The sequence below is a fragment of the Aphis gossypii genome, chromosome 1 (assembly GCF_020184175.1).
Source record: "Aphis gossypii isolate Hap1 chromosome 1, ASM2018417v2, whole genome shotgun sequence".
NCBI classification, from domain to species: domain Eukaryota; kingdom Metazoa; phylum Arthropoda; class Insecta; order Hemiptera; family Aphididae; genus Aphis; species Aphis gossypii.
The window spans coordinates 3,473,860-3,494,968 of record NC_065530.1 but is presented as its reverse complement, the minus strand read 5'-3'; the positions used below and the strand labels follow the sequence as shown (position 1 = coordinate 3,494,968).

The 21,109-nt window shown below is 29.6% G+C and overlaps 1 protein-coding gene across 1 annotated transcript in view; it reads left to right on the top strand.

The window, feature by feature from the left end:
* The window catches only part of LOC114128309 (tRNA dimethylallyltransferase), a 91,962-nt gene that overhangs the window by 45,819 nt on the left and 25,034 nt on the right, over positions 1-21,109 (top strand). The window contains exon 4 of the mRNA XM_027992789.2: positions 1,171-1,312. Within this exon, the coding sequence (XP_027848590.2) occupies positions 1,171-1,312 (142 nt within the window). The remainder of the gene's footprint in view (positions 1-1,170; positions 1,313-21,109) is intronic.

The following is a 21,109-nucleotide window of genomic DNA, read 5'->3' as shown; positions in this document are numbered from 1 at the left end:
ATTTTTAACTAATTAATTAAGAATTTTCTAAAGCAAAATATTTTCCATAGTTTTTTGATTTACATAAAAATCGAAATTAGGATGAGTAGTTAATGATTTAAAAGTATTTCAAGCTTAGATTAGCGGAGAAATTTTGTGGAGTATTTTTGTATTACTCCACTCATTTTATCTAAACTTTAAATACTTATAAAGTTATAACTTAGAAAGTACTCATCATATATATTTTCATTTCGACTGGATTTTAAGTAAAAAATATTTTCAAAAACATTAATAGATTTTGAAATAATCCGCGTGTTCGATAAAAAAATTGCCCTGTATAATATATTTTATCAACAGTTTGACTGGATTTTCGGATTTGAATTTCCCATCGTAGTTATGTAGAAAGTCATTTCTACTTCATCTTTTTACAATGCTCTGTGGTAGTAATATCTTAATACCTATACTATTTATCTGTCAAGTGGCAGTATTATATCTAATTGGGTTGAGTTATTCTTTTAAATGTGTTTTAACAATAACTGTCCGTTATCTAAATTTTGTGAAGTCGTGCGCTGTGTCGCGTCATTCACCGTGAACGACTAACACTTCATACTCATAATTTATACTATTATAAGATTATAATATTATCGCTGAACCACCTTATGACCTCTAATACTTGAGTACGACAGCTGTTGGTTGAATTTCCTATATCTTCACCTTAAAGCATGTAACTATTCTACTCTGATAAAGAAGTGATAATATATTATTTTAAGAAACTGTATCACTTATGGATTTATTATGGAATAAAACGCAATGCAGATATGTACAATATTTATATACAGTTTATATGAAGAACAGCGTAACCGATAAACATTCGCGTTGTAGTTGTAGTTATAGTCAACTAGTAGGATCCTGCTGAAATGAAATTGTTGGTATTTATGGTTTCCAAATTAATATCATCAAAATATTGTTTAAAAATCTATCTGTGGCCTATTAGGTTGATTTCGTGTCAATAGATCTACGTGTCAATAACTAAAAATATTAACCATATTATTACGGTGGTTATTTTTATTTGGTTATAATCATTTTTTTCATGAATATATAGCATTTATATAAATATAATATTATATTACATTATTTTCGCATTTGATTTTTATATTGTATGCACATTTAATCTTTTTTTATATCATACAGGACTATACAAATCTATCTGGTGCAAGGCAAGCAAAAAAGTAAGCTGTTTGAGGAGCAAAGAACTCGGGTGAGCGGGTCCGATGTACCAGTGGTTGCTTTGCGGTTCAAAGAAGTGCACATGCTGTGGTTAACATGCGATGCGGTAAGTTGAAATACTAATGTTGTAATCGTATAATATACTATCACGGTTTATCTATAACATTATTGTAGATACTGGGGGGGTTGTGAGAGTGATTTTTTTTATGAACACAAATATGCCAAATTAATTTTTTCCCACTAGAGTTTGATACAAGTCTTATCGCGTGGCTTCCTAACTTGAAATAATATACTTATAATCAAAGTTAGGTAATCAGAATTATATTTTTAATTTGTACATTTTTAGTTGATTCTAAGTATTCTGAACACATAGAATAATTTTTATAGTATCATTAAAATAATTAATGTTTATTCTTATCCTATTGATAAATAATAATATTATCCTATAGTCTTTAGATAATTTACGTCTCAATGTATCAAATTATAATATGTTCATTGTTCATTATAAGTGGGTATATAACTCAATATGTGCTTGATAGTAAAATAACGTAGGTAACTGTAGTTCGGTTAAATAACTTATGCTAAAATTGTGATCTACGCTATAAATGTATTTATATTTTATATTTAGTGCGTTAGTTTTAAACAACGTGATCTAATAGATACGGTCTATTCATTCATATTCATTTTATATTTTATTTCCTCATATCATTTTAGGAGTTCTATAAAATTAAAATAATTGTTTTGATGTATGCATAGTTATTACAGCGTAATTTAATATGCGATTGATATAATTAATTAAAGTATGCACATTCCAATAATACTTAGAGTTATCACGTAAATATAAATTGATTTATTGTACCTCATTGAATTTTTTTGAAATACCGTAATAGGAAAATTTGACATGGTTTGAATAAAATAAAATATAAATCAAATACTTTTGTTGAGTAAATAAATTTATTAAGTACCTATTTAATTTTTAGTTTTTTTTTTATGCAATTGTATTACTATATTAACGATTATTTTCTTTCATGAATACTGAATAATTACACAATATTGCAGTCTTTGCCTAATTTTTATGATGTAGGTATAAAGTTTACAAGGTATAATGTTTATTATTTATACATATTTTATAATATAAAATATAAATCGTTTATAATGATATTCCGGCAAAAATAGGTCATAAATCATAATAAATGGCACATACTGCACATTATACATACAGTATTATCGTCATTTTGTAGAGACCTTCGATTGTAGTTCGTCAAACCTAGGATATGTCCCTATAACTCACTAGTGTAAAATATATGTTATTATATGTAATTGATTTCTGTACTATGTACGGCATTTTTGGATTCCGTTTAGTGTTGTGTTTTTACTTAGAATATACATTTTGAAACAGAAAAAGCTTTATTTTAGATAGGAAACTGCAAACATAATATTGAATCAATAAACGGCTGCTTATGTTTTATTGGTCTAATAGATATTTAGTATTAGTGGTTTTGTTACATAAATTTAATCGGAGGTCTGAAAATGATGGATATCGTTCGTTTGATACATTCGTATTTTCTATATACATAGTGTTCGGTGTTCGCTGTTCGGTAAATATCTTCGACTTAAACGGGAAATAATATTAAAGCAAAGTGACTTTTAACTCATTATATCAATAGCCGGGGTGCAGGTTTTCGTACCTATTGTTTGTAAATAATATTATTATAATGTACGCCGACGGCGACGTCTTGAACTTTAAACGGCGTGCACGCTGTATAATATTAACAACATAATATTAGGAATCGTAAGTACAGGGCGCCACCTGAACCAAGCAGAACACATAATATTGTATAATATTAATATTTACGTGTATATTTTACGGTATCCGGAGTCAGCCCGTATCTTTGACTTGGTGCGGTATTTATAATATCGGCATATGATATGGGTACGACTATGTTATTATAAAATATTATATATTATACACAATGTGCGCGGTTTTCGGGTTGGGTCATCCTAGTTTCCGTTTGTCCTTGTGGAATGTGTAGTGTATGATGCGTACGAGACGTTTGTCAAGAATTTGAGTCGAGATGCATAGCAGATAATAAAAATCATAATGTTATTCAAATTACATTATTTTTTGTTTTGCGTGTATATTAATGTATATTTATGTTGTAAATATTATGCTCAAAGTTCGAGATCTGTAATATTTTCAGCTGGCTAATACTTAAGAGTAAAAAAAAAAATTGCGCTCTTTGTTTTTAGGCAGCAAAAAATATAAGTTTTCACTTAAACGTTGATATTAACCGCGGTATAGCTATTATAGTACACGTATATATTGTGGGTGTGATGAGTAGATTTTTATGTCGCTGATCTGAACCGACTGAACCTATACCATGAATACTCTATATGACTTACATGAAATACGGTAAAACCATGAGGAAAACTATAGTATATATACTCATATAACGTTACGTCCTAATATTTTCTTATCGAGAGCAAAACATCTGGAAGTAAAAGACGTTATTTGGTTTATATGCGACTGTGAAAAACCCACGTTTTCTCCGTCAGCGCACCTAACCTCGCGCCCGTTATACCCGCCAATTGTGTGACGCTGTGTTTTCATTTTAGTTTTATTATTATTGTTGTTATTATTATTATTATTATTATTATTATATTTTCCTTATAATATTGTTATGTTCTCTTTCCTTCTTTGTTTCCATATCTGCGCAACGAATTTTCGGCAACAAAGGAACGGAAACGCTATGGTGGCGATGGCGGTGTGTGCCATAACGGTTGGTCGGTGGGGCGGGTGACTTGGTAGATATTATGATGACCGGCCTTGACGCTGGCCGAAATATATGAAATCGCCGAACCGACGCCCTTGTGAGTGTACTAGTATGTGTGTGTAAGTCGCGTAAGTGAGTGCGTGTGAGTAATAAAGAGTTTGTGTGTGTTTGCGAGTGCGCGCGCGAAACAACTATAAGAGAACGGATCAAGGACACGACATTGGTTTTTGGCTAGGTCCTATAAAACACTTCCCCACTCCTCCCTCCCTGTGACCGATTTTTTTCGTTTATCCGCGTTATCATGCGTGCACACTAGACTATTATATGGTTAAGGGGAAGGGTTTTGTTATTTACAATTTTTTCTACCCCGGCCGAAAAACGAAAATTGTTGATTTTTTTTTTATTCATTTACTTATATTACATGTACTACTATGCCCACTCGGTCACCGTTGCCGTAGGAACAACAGACAACGTTCAGTTTCCCTTTCATTCATCACTTTCATTTTAGATTTTTATGCTCCGGCGGCAGTATACAGCTGCGCGTCTTCTTCTCTCTCCATCACGTCATAATCTTGCTCACCGCCGCCTTCATCTGTATATTATTACATTATATTAGTATAGTTAACGATTTTCATAATAATATAATATTATCATTATTTTTGTTGGAGTTGTTCGTATTATTCTCATTGATTAGTTTAACACTTGTATGCGATAAACCTACTGGAATCGATTTTTTTTTTAAATTCCTACCAAAATAAAATACGTATTAAATTGTTGCTTTATTGCTATGATACCATATTACGACGTTCGATTATTGTAGAAGTTATCGACCTTAAATTTATTCCTTTTGCGATTGTCATCATTATTATTGATTGCAAATTATTAATTCTTACATATTTAATACTTATAAATTATAATCTTTAAAACATGTCTTGCTTTTATTACTTTTCTGGACTGCATTTGATTAGTTTGCGCACAATGCCACAATGTAAATATTGTACAATGTGTGTATATATATTTATGCTTAAGATAGGTCTATACATATAATATAATAGACTGGAAACGGAATTAATTTATGTTTGAATCATGGTTTAGTTAAAACTAATTTATTGTTATTTTCCGTGATAGTCGTATCATTTTTTAATTAAACTCGTTCATATACATAGGTTATCTATATTAACATTTCCCCGTAATAATTAACAATGGCTGATTCTTTTCTTGACACTTGAATGTATTCCAATCGTATTTATACTGCACATTTTTTATATGTAGGTAGTTTGATTTTCTGTGTCATAATAATATTAATATGTGTGTAATATTATGTGTTATAGTTAATTCTATGCGTAGATAGTGTAAATCAATAATTATTATATTACGTTTATAATTAATAAAATTGTTGCTTCTTTTCAATGCGAGAAGTGCTAATAACTAGTTATATATTAATAGTTTTTCACTATCGCCTGACACCTTCGCTATACGTCAGTCGGTCACCGCATTTGCTAACGACTTGGTATATACTTCATTCATAAAACAGTTTACGATGTACACTCGCGTTTAAAAAAGACTCGAGCTAAACTATAACAATGAGCTCAGTAGGATGTAGACGGTTTTAATTGGCATAATGGCGTGTTGCAATAACGTCTATACATATTATTATAATATAGGAGCCGGAAATAACAACGATATTATTACAAGTGTAACGTTGTTTCTGTGCAGCAATTAAAATAGAAATAAAAGAAAGAGTTCAAGTTAAACTGTCTGTTATTATTAAATTATTACCGTTTTACGTAAGCGTAATAATTAATTTTTTGTTATCTATACGTATAATAGTGTGTTTGGATCTATAAAATATAAAATATATGTTATTTATAGTATATTAGATCATTACTTTTATATTTATGTAATAAATTGTTTTCGAATATACTATAACGTAGGTGTAAAAAAAACGAATTATGATGTTATATTATTAATTATTATATTCGAGAATTCGTTAATTAAACGAGCTTATCATCCTGGACTAAGTATTAAAAACTATAATATTATAAAAATTTTATTAGAATACACGCGTATTACGTAACGTTAATATAATTTAAGTAGGTACGTAAATATGCGTTAATACATTATATTACACCTAACACCGCGGATCATACCTGAACTATTATTACTTTCGGCTGTACAATATTATAATATTATAATTATATTAAACCAACGATTCGCGTCACGTGAGGAATATTTGGCGATTTTTTTTTTTTTTATACTACCAAACCGGTTTTACGACGATTCCATTAAATACCTGTGGATCGGAATTTTTTTAAACGTCACGCGACCCGTGCATATTTTATTATCAGTGATCGTAGTCGTCTACCACAATATTATATTCTATTGATCTGTGTACACGTAACTCGAGATCATATTTTTCGGTAATATATGTAAGACTACCCCTAACTCAATTACTATAATTTAATAATATAATTAGTTTCTACCAACAAATCCACTTTATATTCTTTTATTTGTCGTAAAATCATTTATACACACATATTAATACGAACGGCGTGTGCCGGCATTACGTGTGTGTAGAAACGTTTTGTGTAAAATTTGCTGCATAGTGTTTAATTTAAGAATACTCCTTCGGGCTTTATATTTTTTTTATTTTAAACTGGTGGTTTGTTCGCTTAAACGTTTTTCGTATAATATACTTGCACACATTCGTTACTACATAAAAAAATCCTATAAATACAAATTTCTTGTTACTTATAATAAAATTGACATTGCTATACCTACTCATAATATGTTAGTACGCGGTCGACGTGTGCGTTTAAAATAAATAGTAATAACACTGCTACACAATGTACTGTATATATTGTGTTGTGACGTAGGTATAAAGAAGAAAATTTTTTTTTTTTTAAATTATCACTTATTATGTAAATTGTTTTGTAACACACCGTGAAGTGTTGTGATAATTTTTTTCTTTTTTTAGTCGGCCATCTCTTGCTTGCAAAAACTAACAACTCGTGCTCGTGTTTCCTATATATTACATAATATTCAATATAAATGTCGTTTTAGATATTTTAATTAAATTATTAACTGACGGCCGCGGGGTTTCCATATGTCATATACCAACACACTGACACAATTCAACAAACTGGTTATACTTTGCCTATGAATTGCGACTAGGCGAACTTTATCATATAATATAAGGTTATAAGCGGCATGTTATTGTATTATATTATACAAAATAGGAAAAATGCGTTTTCCTTGGACCGCGATTGCAGTAAATTACAGTTTATCATCTTCGTAAAACATTAGGTGAAACGTATTTTTCCTTATTTTGAGTGTGAGGGGGTTTTTGTGTGATGGTGAGACGTCTAATTTTGTACGAGAACTCGTCATTGTTCGTAGTCCATATATACATATACTATATAGACATTATATTTTTAAATATTTGTAATAATATGTATGATATTTATTGATTTTCTGGTCTGTTTTTGTCGGCCGGCTAACAAGTATCCTTGTCACAGTGCGCTAGAAGAATAACACGGGTTTTAATATTTTAATATTTTAATCCTTTGGACGTATTTTCATTTAAATAACGTAATTGTGTGTTTTACTTGTGTAAATTGTCATAGATTTCCATCGGTGCATCAACGTTCGTTGTTCGTACTTATTATACCATTTTACTTTAGTTTGCCGTTATTGCAGCAGCCGGTTGAGCATGTGTATTGTGTATGTACGAAATTCGTGTTTTTTTTTATCCTGAGATCGTCGTTTTTGGTTAGAAAAGCAAGGAACGTTTGAACGTTATAGGTGTCGTTTGCGAAAACCGTGTTTTTTTTTGTCGTATCTTATCGGGTAAATGCGCATTAGACAGACAAACAAACGGCAGAGGAAGAAAAAAGAGCGAGGGAAATAAATTTATAGGCGCCTCGTCCTTACATAATATATACATACTCCTTACTATATATAAAAATATATATATATATATATATATTTGTATTATATATTATGTGTATACTTAAATACTTATATTATATTCATGGTATAAACACACACAAATAATATATTATTGTGTACAGACTAGTTTCATTTATTTTTTTACTTCGTGTTCGTTTAGATTTTTTTTTTAAAGAGAATATCGAACGCGTCTTCTTCGGTCGCAGGACAATTTACTCGTGTAATCAGTGAAATAAACGTAAATATAACGACGTTTTCGATTTCAAAAGAATAACCAACAGTGCGTGCATCAAGGTGGGCTTGCAAAAATGTAAATTTTGAACGTATTGAATGCATATAGGTATGCGTCAAGGAAACGCAAACTGCTGTAGTATTTAATAATAGCAGCTAGTATAATAATACAAATAATTTATCACATATACTGATATACAAAATTTCGAACAACTACAACGTGTGTTAGGTTCTATCGCTGTGCGATATTGCGCATAATATGATATAGACCTACACCATTTATTCGCGCGTACTTACATATACGTATACCGTCGTTATTATTGCAATTCGATATTTGGGACACGATGTAATATATAATATTATATTGTGTATGATTAAGGCGTGTATACCAGCTTATGAGGGAGCGAAAGTCAATTTTTTTTTCAACAAATTGCTGTAATAACGTAAACATTTGATTTCATTTAATACGAATGATATAGCATATACTAGAACACTTAAAAGTGCTGGAGAATATAATTACCTTTTAGATATAAATATTACATTTACGCTATTACTTACCTCCTGATCGCCGAAATGCCCGATACTATATTGTATTATTATATCATATTATTTATAAAATAGTGTCTGTCTCTCTTTTTTTGCGTTTGCCGCAAACGTTCGTTTAGTGTGTTACTAGGTCAGCACCCTTCTTCATGATGTCTTTGTATTAAGTCCTATAATATTACAATATATTCGTTTAATTGCTGAAGCTCAAGTTGAACCATTTTCGAAGAACCACTAATTTTTTTTAGAGGTTTTCGATTTATCATCACACTCTTGTTATTCATTTTTTAATGTGAGACGAAAACCTACGTACCTATAATATCATCGTTAATTGTAATCGCGCCTAATTATAAATTTCGATGAACCTATCTTGACGGTTTTGGTGGACATTTTTTAAAAGTGCAGACTGGATTTTCACAGCGAATTCCTAAAATCACGCGACGTCGGTATACTCGTAATATATTCATCGTTAACGGTCAACTACGGTATTTCTCGTCGACGATTTCATTCGTATGAAATCGTCATATATTACATGTCAATAAATATAATATGTAATGTTCTCCGCGCTGGTTTTACGGTTACTCTATATTATACTTAGTTTTAGTGCGTCGTCGTCTTGAAGCGGTCGTTAATAATAATAATAAAATTACATTTTTTAATTTTATTGTTAAAAAGGTCCTCTGTAGTTAAAATAATAATAAACATTCGACGACTACTATATTCATTACTCGTGTATGCATACACGCTCGCCGCCGTCGGGGATTTCAGTGGGCGCCGTGCGCTACCGTCCGTCAAGGTCCTCTGGGAGCGATTCGGGTGGAAAAGTGTGGTGTCCCGCTCCGAAAAGGAAGCTGTCGACACGAATGTAATAATACATGTATATTGTATATATATATTATAATAGCGGGCACGGGCTAGACAGAATTATATTTAAAAAATAATTTTTTTCGTTTAATAATAAAACGTACAAAACGTCGGGTGAGCAACCGAGCAGTAGCAGACGACGACAATAATTGGAAGGTTCGTGAGGGGGGAGGGGGGTTCGAGGTAGTAGAAATAGTGAAGTCCACGTGCTGACCCGAGGCGCCCACGCGTTTGGCGGTTGTCCCGCGACGAGAACTGACGGTTGTCAAGAGGATCGTGGGAGGGGGATTTGCTTCTTAATAAGTGGCGTCCCTCCCCACCCACCGATGTTCATCTTCTCGCTCGGACTTATTATTTAAGTACTACTACACATCGCGCGCGCACCCGGAAATAGTTTCACCGTATAATATAAGTTTGCATCCATTGTACATAATATAAACTTAATATACTTCCATTTCATTCTTCATAGCCATTCTGATTTTGAACGAGAAAATATTGATATTTTTTCCCATAGTATTAGAAAAAAATTAATATATACTCAAATTGAGTTACCGATTCATGGTTCTCCAAATAAAAATTGGCTTTATTTGTAAATATTTTCAAAGAATTTTATTTAGATGATTATAAACTCTTTTTGTTATTATCGTTGCAGTAATAGTATAAATTATACTGTACGAGAACACAAAATTAAATTTTTTACACTTGTCTTCAGTCATAATTAAATGTTTAATAGAATTTATTTTCCTTCTTATCAAGAAAGAAAAAGATTATTCATATTAACAAATATATTCCAATTAAAAAAAAATAAGTTTATAGTTGATTATTATTTATTACCCTATGGCCTCTGAATATCGACCGTTATGCCTTGATAGATTTTATAAGCCTTATAATTTTTGTACTATTTTTTTTTTTTAATTTAACATTTACTTTTTTTATATACTTATATATTTTTTGCGTTAATGTATTCGCTCCATTGAACAATTATTAACTGCATTTTGAAGGTTTGAATATTTCTCATCTATATATTTCAATAGTTAAAATTTTAATTAAAAATTCAATAATATTTATACGGTTTAATTTAATATTTATACTAAATTTTACAAAGTGTATACTATTTATTTATTAATTTAAATTAGTTTATTTGTGTGCATTTTAAAATAATACACGATTATATAATTTTGATCAAAAGTATCAAAAATTAAATATATACTTACAATAAAATGTCTAACTTATGTAAAACGTTATTGAATACCTCCATACTTATGTTCGAGTTACATTAAACTTTATCTGCACAGGAAAGACATAAAAAATAAAATAAAATAAAAGAGGGATGGACATTTTATTATAATTAATGTAAATACAAGTTTGTTTACGACCTCATTCGTACTAATGCGTTTCGAGCCTATTTTTTTAGATGTATTTATTATATTAAAAACTAGTCAACCTATATCCTTTACTTAGAGGACCTCTAAAATTTACTATTATATATTCCATTTATTTCATTTATTTTTATTATCTAACGTTTTGTTTGGTACGTGTATTATTCTCATAATACTTAATTTTACGTATCGATTCTAATTTGTAGCAAAGTTTTTTGAGTATATTATATAACTAATATAATATAATATTAATTAAAACCATTTAAATTGTATTTAATTTAGCGAAAATAATAACGAATATAGAAACAACCCATTCAAGTCGTTTTAGGAGGTAGATATAATTGAATTATATACATATATTTTTTAACAAAACGATATTATACGTATAATTATATCTTTATAATTTGGTCTTAAACAATTTTCGTTTATTTACATTTTATACGGCTGTAGGATATGAACACAAATAAACATTTGCGTAGTGGCAATTATTTGTTCAACTGCGGTTATTGAAAATGAATTGTTCGCGATCGTTTGCTATTAAGAAGACGTTATACCCGCTGTGTTGTCTCCGTCCTACGTACGTGAAACATAGCAAATATGCATTTAGCTTTAGCGGAATCATTAGCTTTAATATTATTCATTAAATATTATAAAACTCAAAGTTAAGAATATTATCTAGGGTATCTGTTTTTAAATGAGTTACGAGAATTTTAAAATTTTATTTTTTCAGATAACAATATTAAAAAACTATGAGATGCCCTAGGTAATATTCTTACCTTACGTTTTTTATAGGTAAATTGACTTTAATATTAAAGGTAATAACATAAATTTGATTTCTTTAATCGCAAATTTGCTATGTTTTACATTATTAAGATGTTGATAACACAGCATAATAATATTCTACGCTTGTTGAACATCTACCTCGTCGGTCCTGGGAAAATATATTGCTATTTTACTGATAATGTTGTTGTGTGGCATCATGATTTTTATATGTAGATATACATACATGTATGGTAACCTAAGCGAAGGTGTCTTGAAAATTATAATTATTATATACTATATAATTGAGTTGTATGCGCATCCCGTGTGTGAAAGGCATTAATTCAATTAAATATTTACGTTTATTGTATGGTGTACATATGTGCGTGATATACACGATTAGCAGCGGTTTTAATACCTACACAATTGTGTGTGAAACAATTAATCAAATTTCTTCTATGATATAATTAAACAGAAACAAATTAATATGTTATAAGTTGATAAGTTGCTTAAACTTTATTAGTGTATATAAACATATAATTTATATAATAGTTATTTATGATTTTGTATCCCAGATTATACCTACTTGTCTTGCTTGTCAATCGGTCTCAGTCGAGTAAGATGACTGCGTAGGTTAAACATGTGATTTTGTTTATTTTTTCATAAATTTACTTCGAATGAATGCAGTTGATATTTCAGTTTTGTTCTAAACTAAAATATTGGTATATTGTTTTATTTAATTTTCGCAACATTGTTTTGTTGTTTTGTTTTTTTTTTTTGTCAGTTAATATAACATATTTACTTACACACTGCTCACACACGTGTATTATTTATCTATTTCTTTTGATTAATATTTTCCTATGGTATTCAGCGTTTCTCATTTGTCACGTAACCATTTCTATTTTTGTTTTCTAAATATTATTAGTATAATTAATTGTTTAATAAAAAATGATGATAATTAGCCCTCTTCTCGAACGTCAGATAAATTACGGGAAGTGAAAAATCAGGAAAATATTCAGGACAGTATATTGTTATCACAATATAGACGCACTATGTTGTATTTGAAATTAACTTTTTCATTATAGAGAATAGAGAGTCTCTAATTATATAATTGTTGTCTTTATACTTCATTGAATTTTTTTGTGGTCTTATTATAGACAATGCGTATTTATTATATTATAATACATTAAGGTAATTATTTAATATAAATTAATTATTTACGTTTATCGTCGATGATGTCAATTCACTCACTATGTACACTTTAAGGCAGTCGTTTATCGCGAATTATGTATTAGCAACATCGACGATAAAATAATACCTAATCTAATCATATTTTAACACAGTGGCTAGAGTCCAAAATCTCTGTTTCCGTTTTGGTTATTACTTATTAGGTTTTAATTTATTTAATATAAGTCGCTAGTATAGGTTATTAAAGCATTTAAGGCTTGTACGATTAATTAAGTCGTGGTATTAAATTTCCACTCTTCATTTTTCTTTTTGACGGATTTCATAAAATCTCTTTAGCAACCAGCACCTATCACCAAGATTTTCTAATTTATTATTAAATACACCATGCTTTGAAGTTTATTTTTATTATTAGCATTACTATTGCATTGTAACCTGTAATAGAGATAGTAAAATGTATCGAATAAATAAATTCCCTAACGGATTGGAATGCGATATAACGTTAAAAACTTCAATAAATTATTTCCATTATTCAAAAATAATATAAAGAATTGTTAATTCTGAAGATTCAAATGAGAGTAATGTAAGGTATATAATATAATAATTTTTTTGTGTACTTTTTTCATCTTGATTTGTTTTAGTTCGGAATTAAAAAAGATTTAATCACCGAATTTGAATTTTTATTTATCCTTTTTTTCCCAAGTAATTTGACACACACACACACACACACACACACACACACACACACACACACACACACACACACACACACACACACACACACACACACACACACACACACACACACACACACACACACACACACACACACACACACACACACACACACACACACACACACACACACACACACACACACACACACACACACACACACACACTTATACATACGTATTATGTATATAATTATATATTTGTTGTTAATTATTTTATGTTTTATGGCTCATGCTGATATTAAATATTAATATATCTGGTAATACACGAGTGCATATGTTATATATATTAAAGTATCGATCGATCGATCGTATTCATCGCATAACTACTTAAAAATAAAGACCTACCGAATTGTTTATATGGGTTGACGTAATTACGTATGCACGTTAAATTTAATGAGGTTTTGATAAATATAAATAATTTATTATTACTCGAATGTAGGTATGTTTTAAACGCTTATAATAGCAGCATTGGTAAATTAATCGTGTAGACATGTTGTATAATGTACTGTATATTATGATTCGCTTCTGCTGCAGATTCTCAACGGCTCGGATTACTGTAAGTCTATAAATCGCAGGTTTTTTATTTGTAAGATATACGCTTGCAGCAGCGGTGTAAGTACAATCTGAATATCGTGTTTACTAGAATGACTTTGTATACAAAGTGATTTATTAATGCGAGACGCTTATTTTGTATAGGCGTATTTATTTCACTTTTTTTTCATATATATATATATATATTTAATGTCTTTGAAAATAACTAATTTAACCTAGCCTAGGGAATCGTAAAAAACAATTTGAAAATTCTGTCTTAATATAATATGTGTACACGCCATTCATATACATTTGAATCCAGTTGCCTAAGCATATTATAATACGCACGTCACAGTTTATAATATAGGCACTACGCTTTTTGGTGCCAAAACATATGTCCTCAACTTGCACATTCTTGGCGTTCAAAACTTTATTCGAGACCATCAATTATACCGGTGGCCATAAAAATAAATGACGATGACCGGCTTCCGATAAAAATTACTATATATCCATTCGCGTGGTAGTGACAGAGAACGCGCTTTAGCCTTATACACACAAAATAACGTATAGTTAAACGTCAAATCATAATATTGTTTCGAATTGCCGCGGGAAACACGTCACGTGTACGGTAATGTCATCACATCATATAATAGATCCGTTAACTCCGTTCGACAGTCGCTAAACTCGCAGTGAGCAAATGTATTAAACTTTGTGTGCGGCCGGCGACTCGATGACGCGGTTCCGTTACGGCTCAATTATCGAATCGGCATTCCGGATCGATGAAAATCCATACGACAAACGTATATATGTACTTAAAGGGAAACATGCGCGCGGTGTAAAGTTATTCGAAAATACCGTAAGTATACCGCGTACCTGTGTGTCCTTATGTACGGTATTTTTTATGTATATGTGCGTGTGAGTATGTGTATTGTGTATACATCATCGCGTATGTATCCTTCCCCTACACAACTTTCAAACCTGTTCCTGGCGCCGTTTTGTCAACCGGTTTACTGTGTTTACCCCGTCGAACGAGACACATACACACACACTTAGGTACACGTTATACATGGCGTATATACACCGTGGTCTCGTTCGCAAAGGTTTTGGTGTATGTCTTTCCATTTGGGGGTTTAAAATCATCGAAAGAAAAGGTTCCCTATTTAAACGATTGGTTTTGACTAATCCTTAATTTTCGTGGTTATACGTATAATTATATCTCGTTGTTTTGTTCGTACCTATATTATAATAATATATAATGAGGACGAATGGACGTTTAGAGTGTATATACTGGCAGTTAGAGAATATATTAGATATAATCGCACCGGAATCGCATACTGTATCTCTTGACACTCGACTCGACTTGAATTTGAATATTCACGGACGAAGAACTATTATTTAGTCAATGTTTGGCAACTAAATATTTTCGGTTATAGAAAAATTTAGTTTGTCTTTTGAAAAACAACTTAATGAAAAATCACTATAATATTGAAAAAATTGAAAATAGTCTATAATGTCTACTCACGCACATTCACACACAAAAAAGAAATCTTCCAATATGCATGTAGGTACAATAAGAAAAACTGAAAACAAGTTTCGGAGACATCTAACCCAACTCATGATAAAATGATCATCCAGTATACATAATATAGTACGTATTATGTTATAATAGTATCTATAATATTATATGTGAATAACCCGTCCTTGAACCTGATTATAATCTCGAACGAGTAGCCATAATAATTAATAATACTTGTAATAAAATTGTCATCTCTAAAAACGTGAAGTTACTCTTATGAGTCGTAAAATTATATTCTAGTGCATCGCAGAGAGAAGGGATTGCGTCCCTTCTGTCTTAATATTATAATAAATTGCAGATTAGTAAACCTTAACTTTTATTGCCACCCATCAAAATAATTTCATTTTAAAATCAATAAGATTATTAAAAAAAAAATGTTTAGACCACAAAATACGGATATAATCAACATATAAGCAGATTTATTAATGAATTGGAGTAAATATTCTTCCTATATACGTGACGTTTATTCTTTTTTAAATGGTTTTAAGTAAACTATTCATGTTTCAAATTTTTACTTTCTGAAAATTGAAAATTTATTCAAAATAGAAAGTTTAAAATTGTCATCAAGTAATTTTTTTAGTTTATTTTCAAAAGCTACTTTATAATATAGTAAGTAAAAAAAAACACAAAAGTTGACGGTGGCTCAAACCCAGTATCCTAAGTCCAAATTTCATCTTGATATTTAATTTATGTATATTGTATGTCATAGCCACTTGATAAAATTGTGCATTTCATGAAAATTTTTCTAGTTCATAAATTGGAAACCTTTTTTTTACTTATTGAAATATTTAAAAATGTCATTAAGTGGTTATCTTCTTTTGTGTGGATACTAAAATGTTATTACATGTAACTAAATTATTTAAATAATTATATTTTAAAATTTATTTAAAATAATTTCTATAATAGTAACTTAATATTTTGTTTTACCAAGAGAGTTACCATTAAATGAGAAAAGTTACTTAGTATAAAATGTTAGTATTTTTCGTGAAAAAAATATAAGTGATCTTTTCATATAATGAACAATATCATCAAGTGAATGTGAAATATATATTTACTACAAACAAGATGTGAATTTACGTATATTGTATGTAGGGTACATTTGCTTGTATCAATAAAACATCGATTTGTCCTCGATTATACTCGTAATTTAAACGTTAAAATATGTACTACTGTATTGCGGTTGCGGTTACGTCTTTCCGCCAATGCCACGGCCGTTGTTATCATTCTCGTCGTTATCGGTGTATTTGTAGCCATATGTAATGATATAACTGTGTGTTGTGTGTAAGTAAGTACACACACACACACACACACACACATACACGCGCGCGTAATATGCGCTGTGCCGACATTTTCGAATTCGATTAAAAATGTTGACCTTCAGGATGGGAAAAGAAGAAGAGTCGGCTAGGTTGGTCGGTCGTTGCCGCTAATTCGTGATTGCCAAATCGCGGCGATGACCCGCGCGATGGAAAAGAAATGTCCATATAATATATAACGCTATGTATTTAGTACGCCGTGTGCCAAATGACAAGATTCCCGAATATCTAAATGGTTTTTAATTAGACGCATTGCCCAAGAACGAGTTTTTTTTTTAGAGTGTTATAAAACCGAGTTATAAACATTCGATAACGCTCAACCATTCCTTTCGTTCGCTCATTTTAAACGCACAAAATGTCACATCTTCGGTTATCGCTGTTATACAATTACCGTTTCCAATATTTTTATATTTCGCTTAGCTTAGAAGAATATTCCAGTTGATTAATATATAATATCGTTTTTCATATAACTCTAAAATTTAAATTTTGTACCAAATTTCGGACCCAAGGTTAAGTTAGGTTAGTCCTTCGGTTGGTTTTAGATTGTCCACAATTAAAGGTTTTATTTAATTATTACCAATTTTGTAACTGGCGATAAGACGAACATTGAGACTTTTTCATTTGTATACGATTAAGTTATAAACTTTGTTTCTTTACTTATTGCATAAACTAAACTTTATTTCTACTTATTTTTAGCAATAGTTTAAGTTTAATATAACTTGTGAGTATTCATTTTGGTGGCTATATCTTTTTGGGATCTTATAGGAAAATAATTGACAATTATAAATAGTTATTTAAATTTCTTTTTATGCCTAAAGATTAGTAAAAATAATTGCTAATGGTTGGTAATAAAAATGTATTAATTATTTTGAACTTTTATAAAGACATAATTTGATACTTTTGTGTTGCTTTTTGTTGTATTAGATAACTCATTAGGAGTATTTATTTGATGAATATAAATTCGTTAAAAATGATAAGTTGGTTATATTACATTTTTTATAACTGTTAATCCCGTGAAGTTAAATTTTTATTTAGATTGTTTTTTTTAAATCTAATTTGTGATCGTAGATATCTTATAATGTGATTTAAGTTGTCTGCACCGGCAGCGTTTAAGGATATTTTCAAGGAAAATATCTGGGTCACAATTTTTAATAAGTGTAATAATTTTAATTATAACTGAGATGAATTTTTTTGAAAGATAAGGAAGTATGTTTGACAATAAAGTTTATAATAATGCGAAGGTCGGAATGGAGTTTAAAATTTGAAAAGTAAGAGGATATGCTCCCATTATTATTATTCCTATAAATATATGTTTCATTGAGATTATATTGTGACGTGATTTCTTCGGTGTTAGTTCGTTTTTGATTCTATGTCGTAGTACATTGTTTTCAACTATTCTGTATATTGTTGTATTCGTACTGTAAATGATATACGAGTAATAATGTAAGATATTACTCTATAAGGCTTCTAACTACGACAAAGTAGTCGTATAGAGTTCCAAGAGGATGAGTGCAGTGCATACGATGTCATTTTATATGTATTTATAATGTTTATAAATATATATAATATTGTCGTCGAAAGGGTTTATTTCAAGGTTTTAAGTTGTTAAGTATAATATATATTCTATGTATTTAGGATTGCTGACTTTTATTTAATATCCTTTTTGATATCGAAGCGACGAGTGTGTAAGTACCTGTACAGTATGTGTTAACCTAACGAATATGTACAATAAGTTATGTGCCGGGAAGGGAGGGTTATCGCGACGAGTCGTCATCACAACGTATCAAATTGCCTTTCTACACTTTAACGTATACTATGATATAATATTAATATAGTAGTAACGTAATGTACATAAGTATATTAATTTCTTACTCCAATGATGTTACTTTTTAAGTATCAGTATGAGTGTTAATCTGATAAATTGTTCAAAACATTATCTTATTCATTTTTGTTTAAAATATAGGTATATGACTTTTTATAGGAGCCAATATTCCAAAACCAAAAATCCATAATGTTTGGTTATTAAAATGTGCAGTATGCCTATAAGCTAGACGATTCTTGTAAACCATTTTAAGTATAATCATTTTAGACTTGTTTTGAAATAAATTATTAGCAAAACTTATATAAGAGAGTATAATTATATACATAAATATATAATTTTAAAAATGTAATTTTAATCGTGTTACTTACACTTTTATTTTAATAAACAGATATTCGTATTCATTAACTTTTAAAAGTATAACTAACTCTAATATCGTACCTATAATAATATGAAGCGTTGTTCTAAATAGTATCATACATAAAACTGTAATATATTTTACTTGTTGAACGTAAATACCGCAGTCTGAAAAATTCGCGGTAATCAATAATATTACACCGTTCCCGATAAAAGTGTAAATAATTATTATAAGCCGTGTGTAACATCAGATGCGATTTTAATTTTATTCATACAGATTTTGACTATTCTGGCGCCTAACTAAAGAACGCTCAAACAGAGAGTGGGGAGATTACGAGCACTGCCATCGTCACTGAAATCGCTTTCTAGTCCATCAGTTTAATTGTTTATGCTTTTATTAGAGTATAATATGATTTTATTTTTTTCAATGGGTTTGACGGTTTCAGGAGTTTTATTAGGTTGGTCGATTTTATGTTTCGCGCGTTATCTATTCCGACTGAAGGTTGTAGGTCGCGTTGCTAGTGTATATGTGTGTAATAATGATCATTTTCGGTCGGTGTACTATACATGTACATTATAATATGCAATATATGTGTAGTATATAACAGAAAACTATTATATGTGATAAAATATACACAACAATTTAGGCGTATTACATGATAATCTGTAAATGTATAGCATGTGGATTTCATTGTAATCAAATATTAAAATTATAATTATATTTTCAGTATAAAAATACTACTTTACATGGGCGTGCGGAGCACAAATTCATAAAGTTGTTGTCTATACAGTATTTTAAAATCGTCTCCGTACTAGACTTTGACGAGCCTTGGTGACGAAGCTGATATGTTTTCAAAATTGTTCATTGAGTATACAATATTTTAACGTACCATGCATGTCAGTATACTAACGTGATAGAAAAACTTCGATCACATAAAAATATGCAATACAATTATTGTTGTAATCGAAATGTTTATATTTAACCATTTAATTGATTAAGTAATTTTGTAATACTATACTTAATATCAATATTCTAGAAGAAATTAAAACACTTTTATTAAATATAATTTTTATTTTTCATTATTTTTTACCAGTTAATTTGGAAAAAATTGTAAATTACACTAGACCCTGGACTTTCGTTCTTGTACTTAACTTGTAGGAACCTATTACAAAACATCAAGAGTTTTTGAGTTACCATATAAACTTGGTAATGGGATTCTCTTATGGTACAGAATGGTTTACCAAAATTTTGCTCACCCTCATTTTATTTTTAAAAAATACATTTATACAAATTCTAGAGATTTATTACTACTATTTAGAAGTGTCCTGTGATGACTCAAACTTCTATATTTATCGAATGAGACCCTCCCTTTTTTACTGTAGGTTATTTAAAAAGAATGATTAGGTATCTATCTTATTCAAATTTCGAATATATATATTTATTATTAAAATGTTTATATTAAGCATAGTGATTCTTAAAAATTATGTTAAAAAATATAAAATATATGTAATATTGGATTTGGTATTTATAATTGGACCATTTTTACAAATTATATAAATAACATTGTTAATGAATAGTATTGAATAAATTACCAAAATGTTTAAATTAGTCTATGGTTCCCATATCACAATTTTCAGAAAATCTATTAGCTAAATAATTTGTTGTAGAAAAGGTTTCTTATTTAAAAATTAATAGTTTGTATCTTCCTGTGTACAATAAACCTTAACTATTCAAAAATATTGTCTTTAAGTACATTTAAAAATTCTAAAAATACAATTGAAATTTTTGAATTACTGCAATATTGTTGAAAAAAAAATTGTTGAGCATGCTTGGTGAATTACTTGTATTTAAAAAACACCAGTTTTCACAGTATTCAGAAT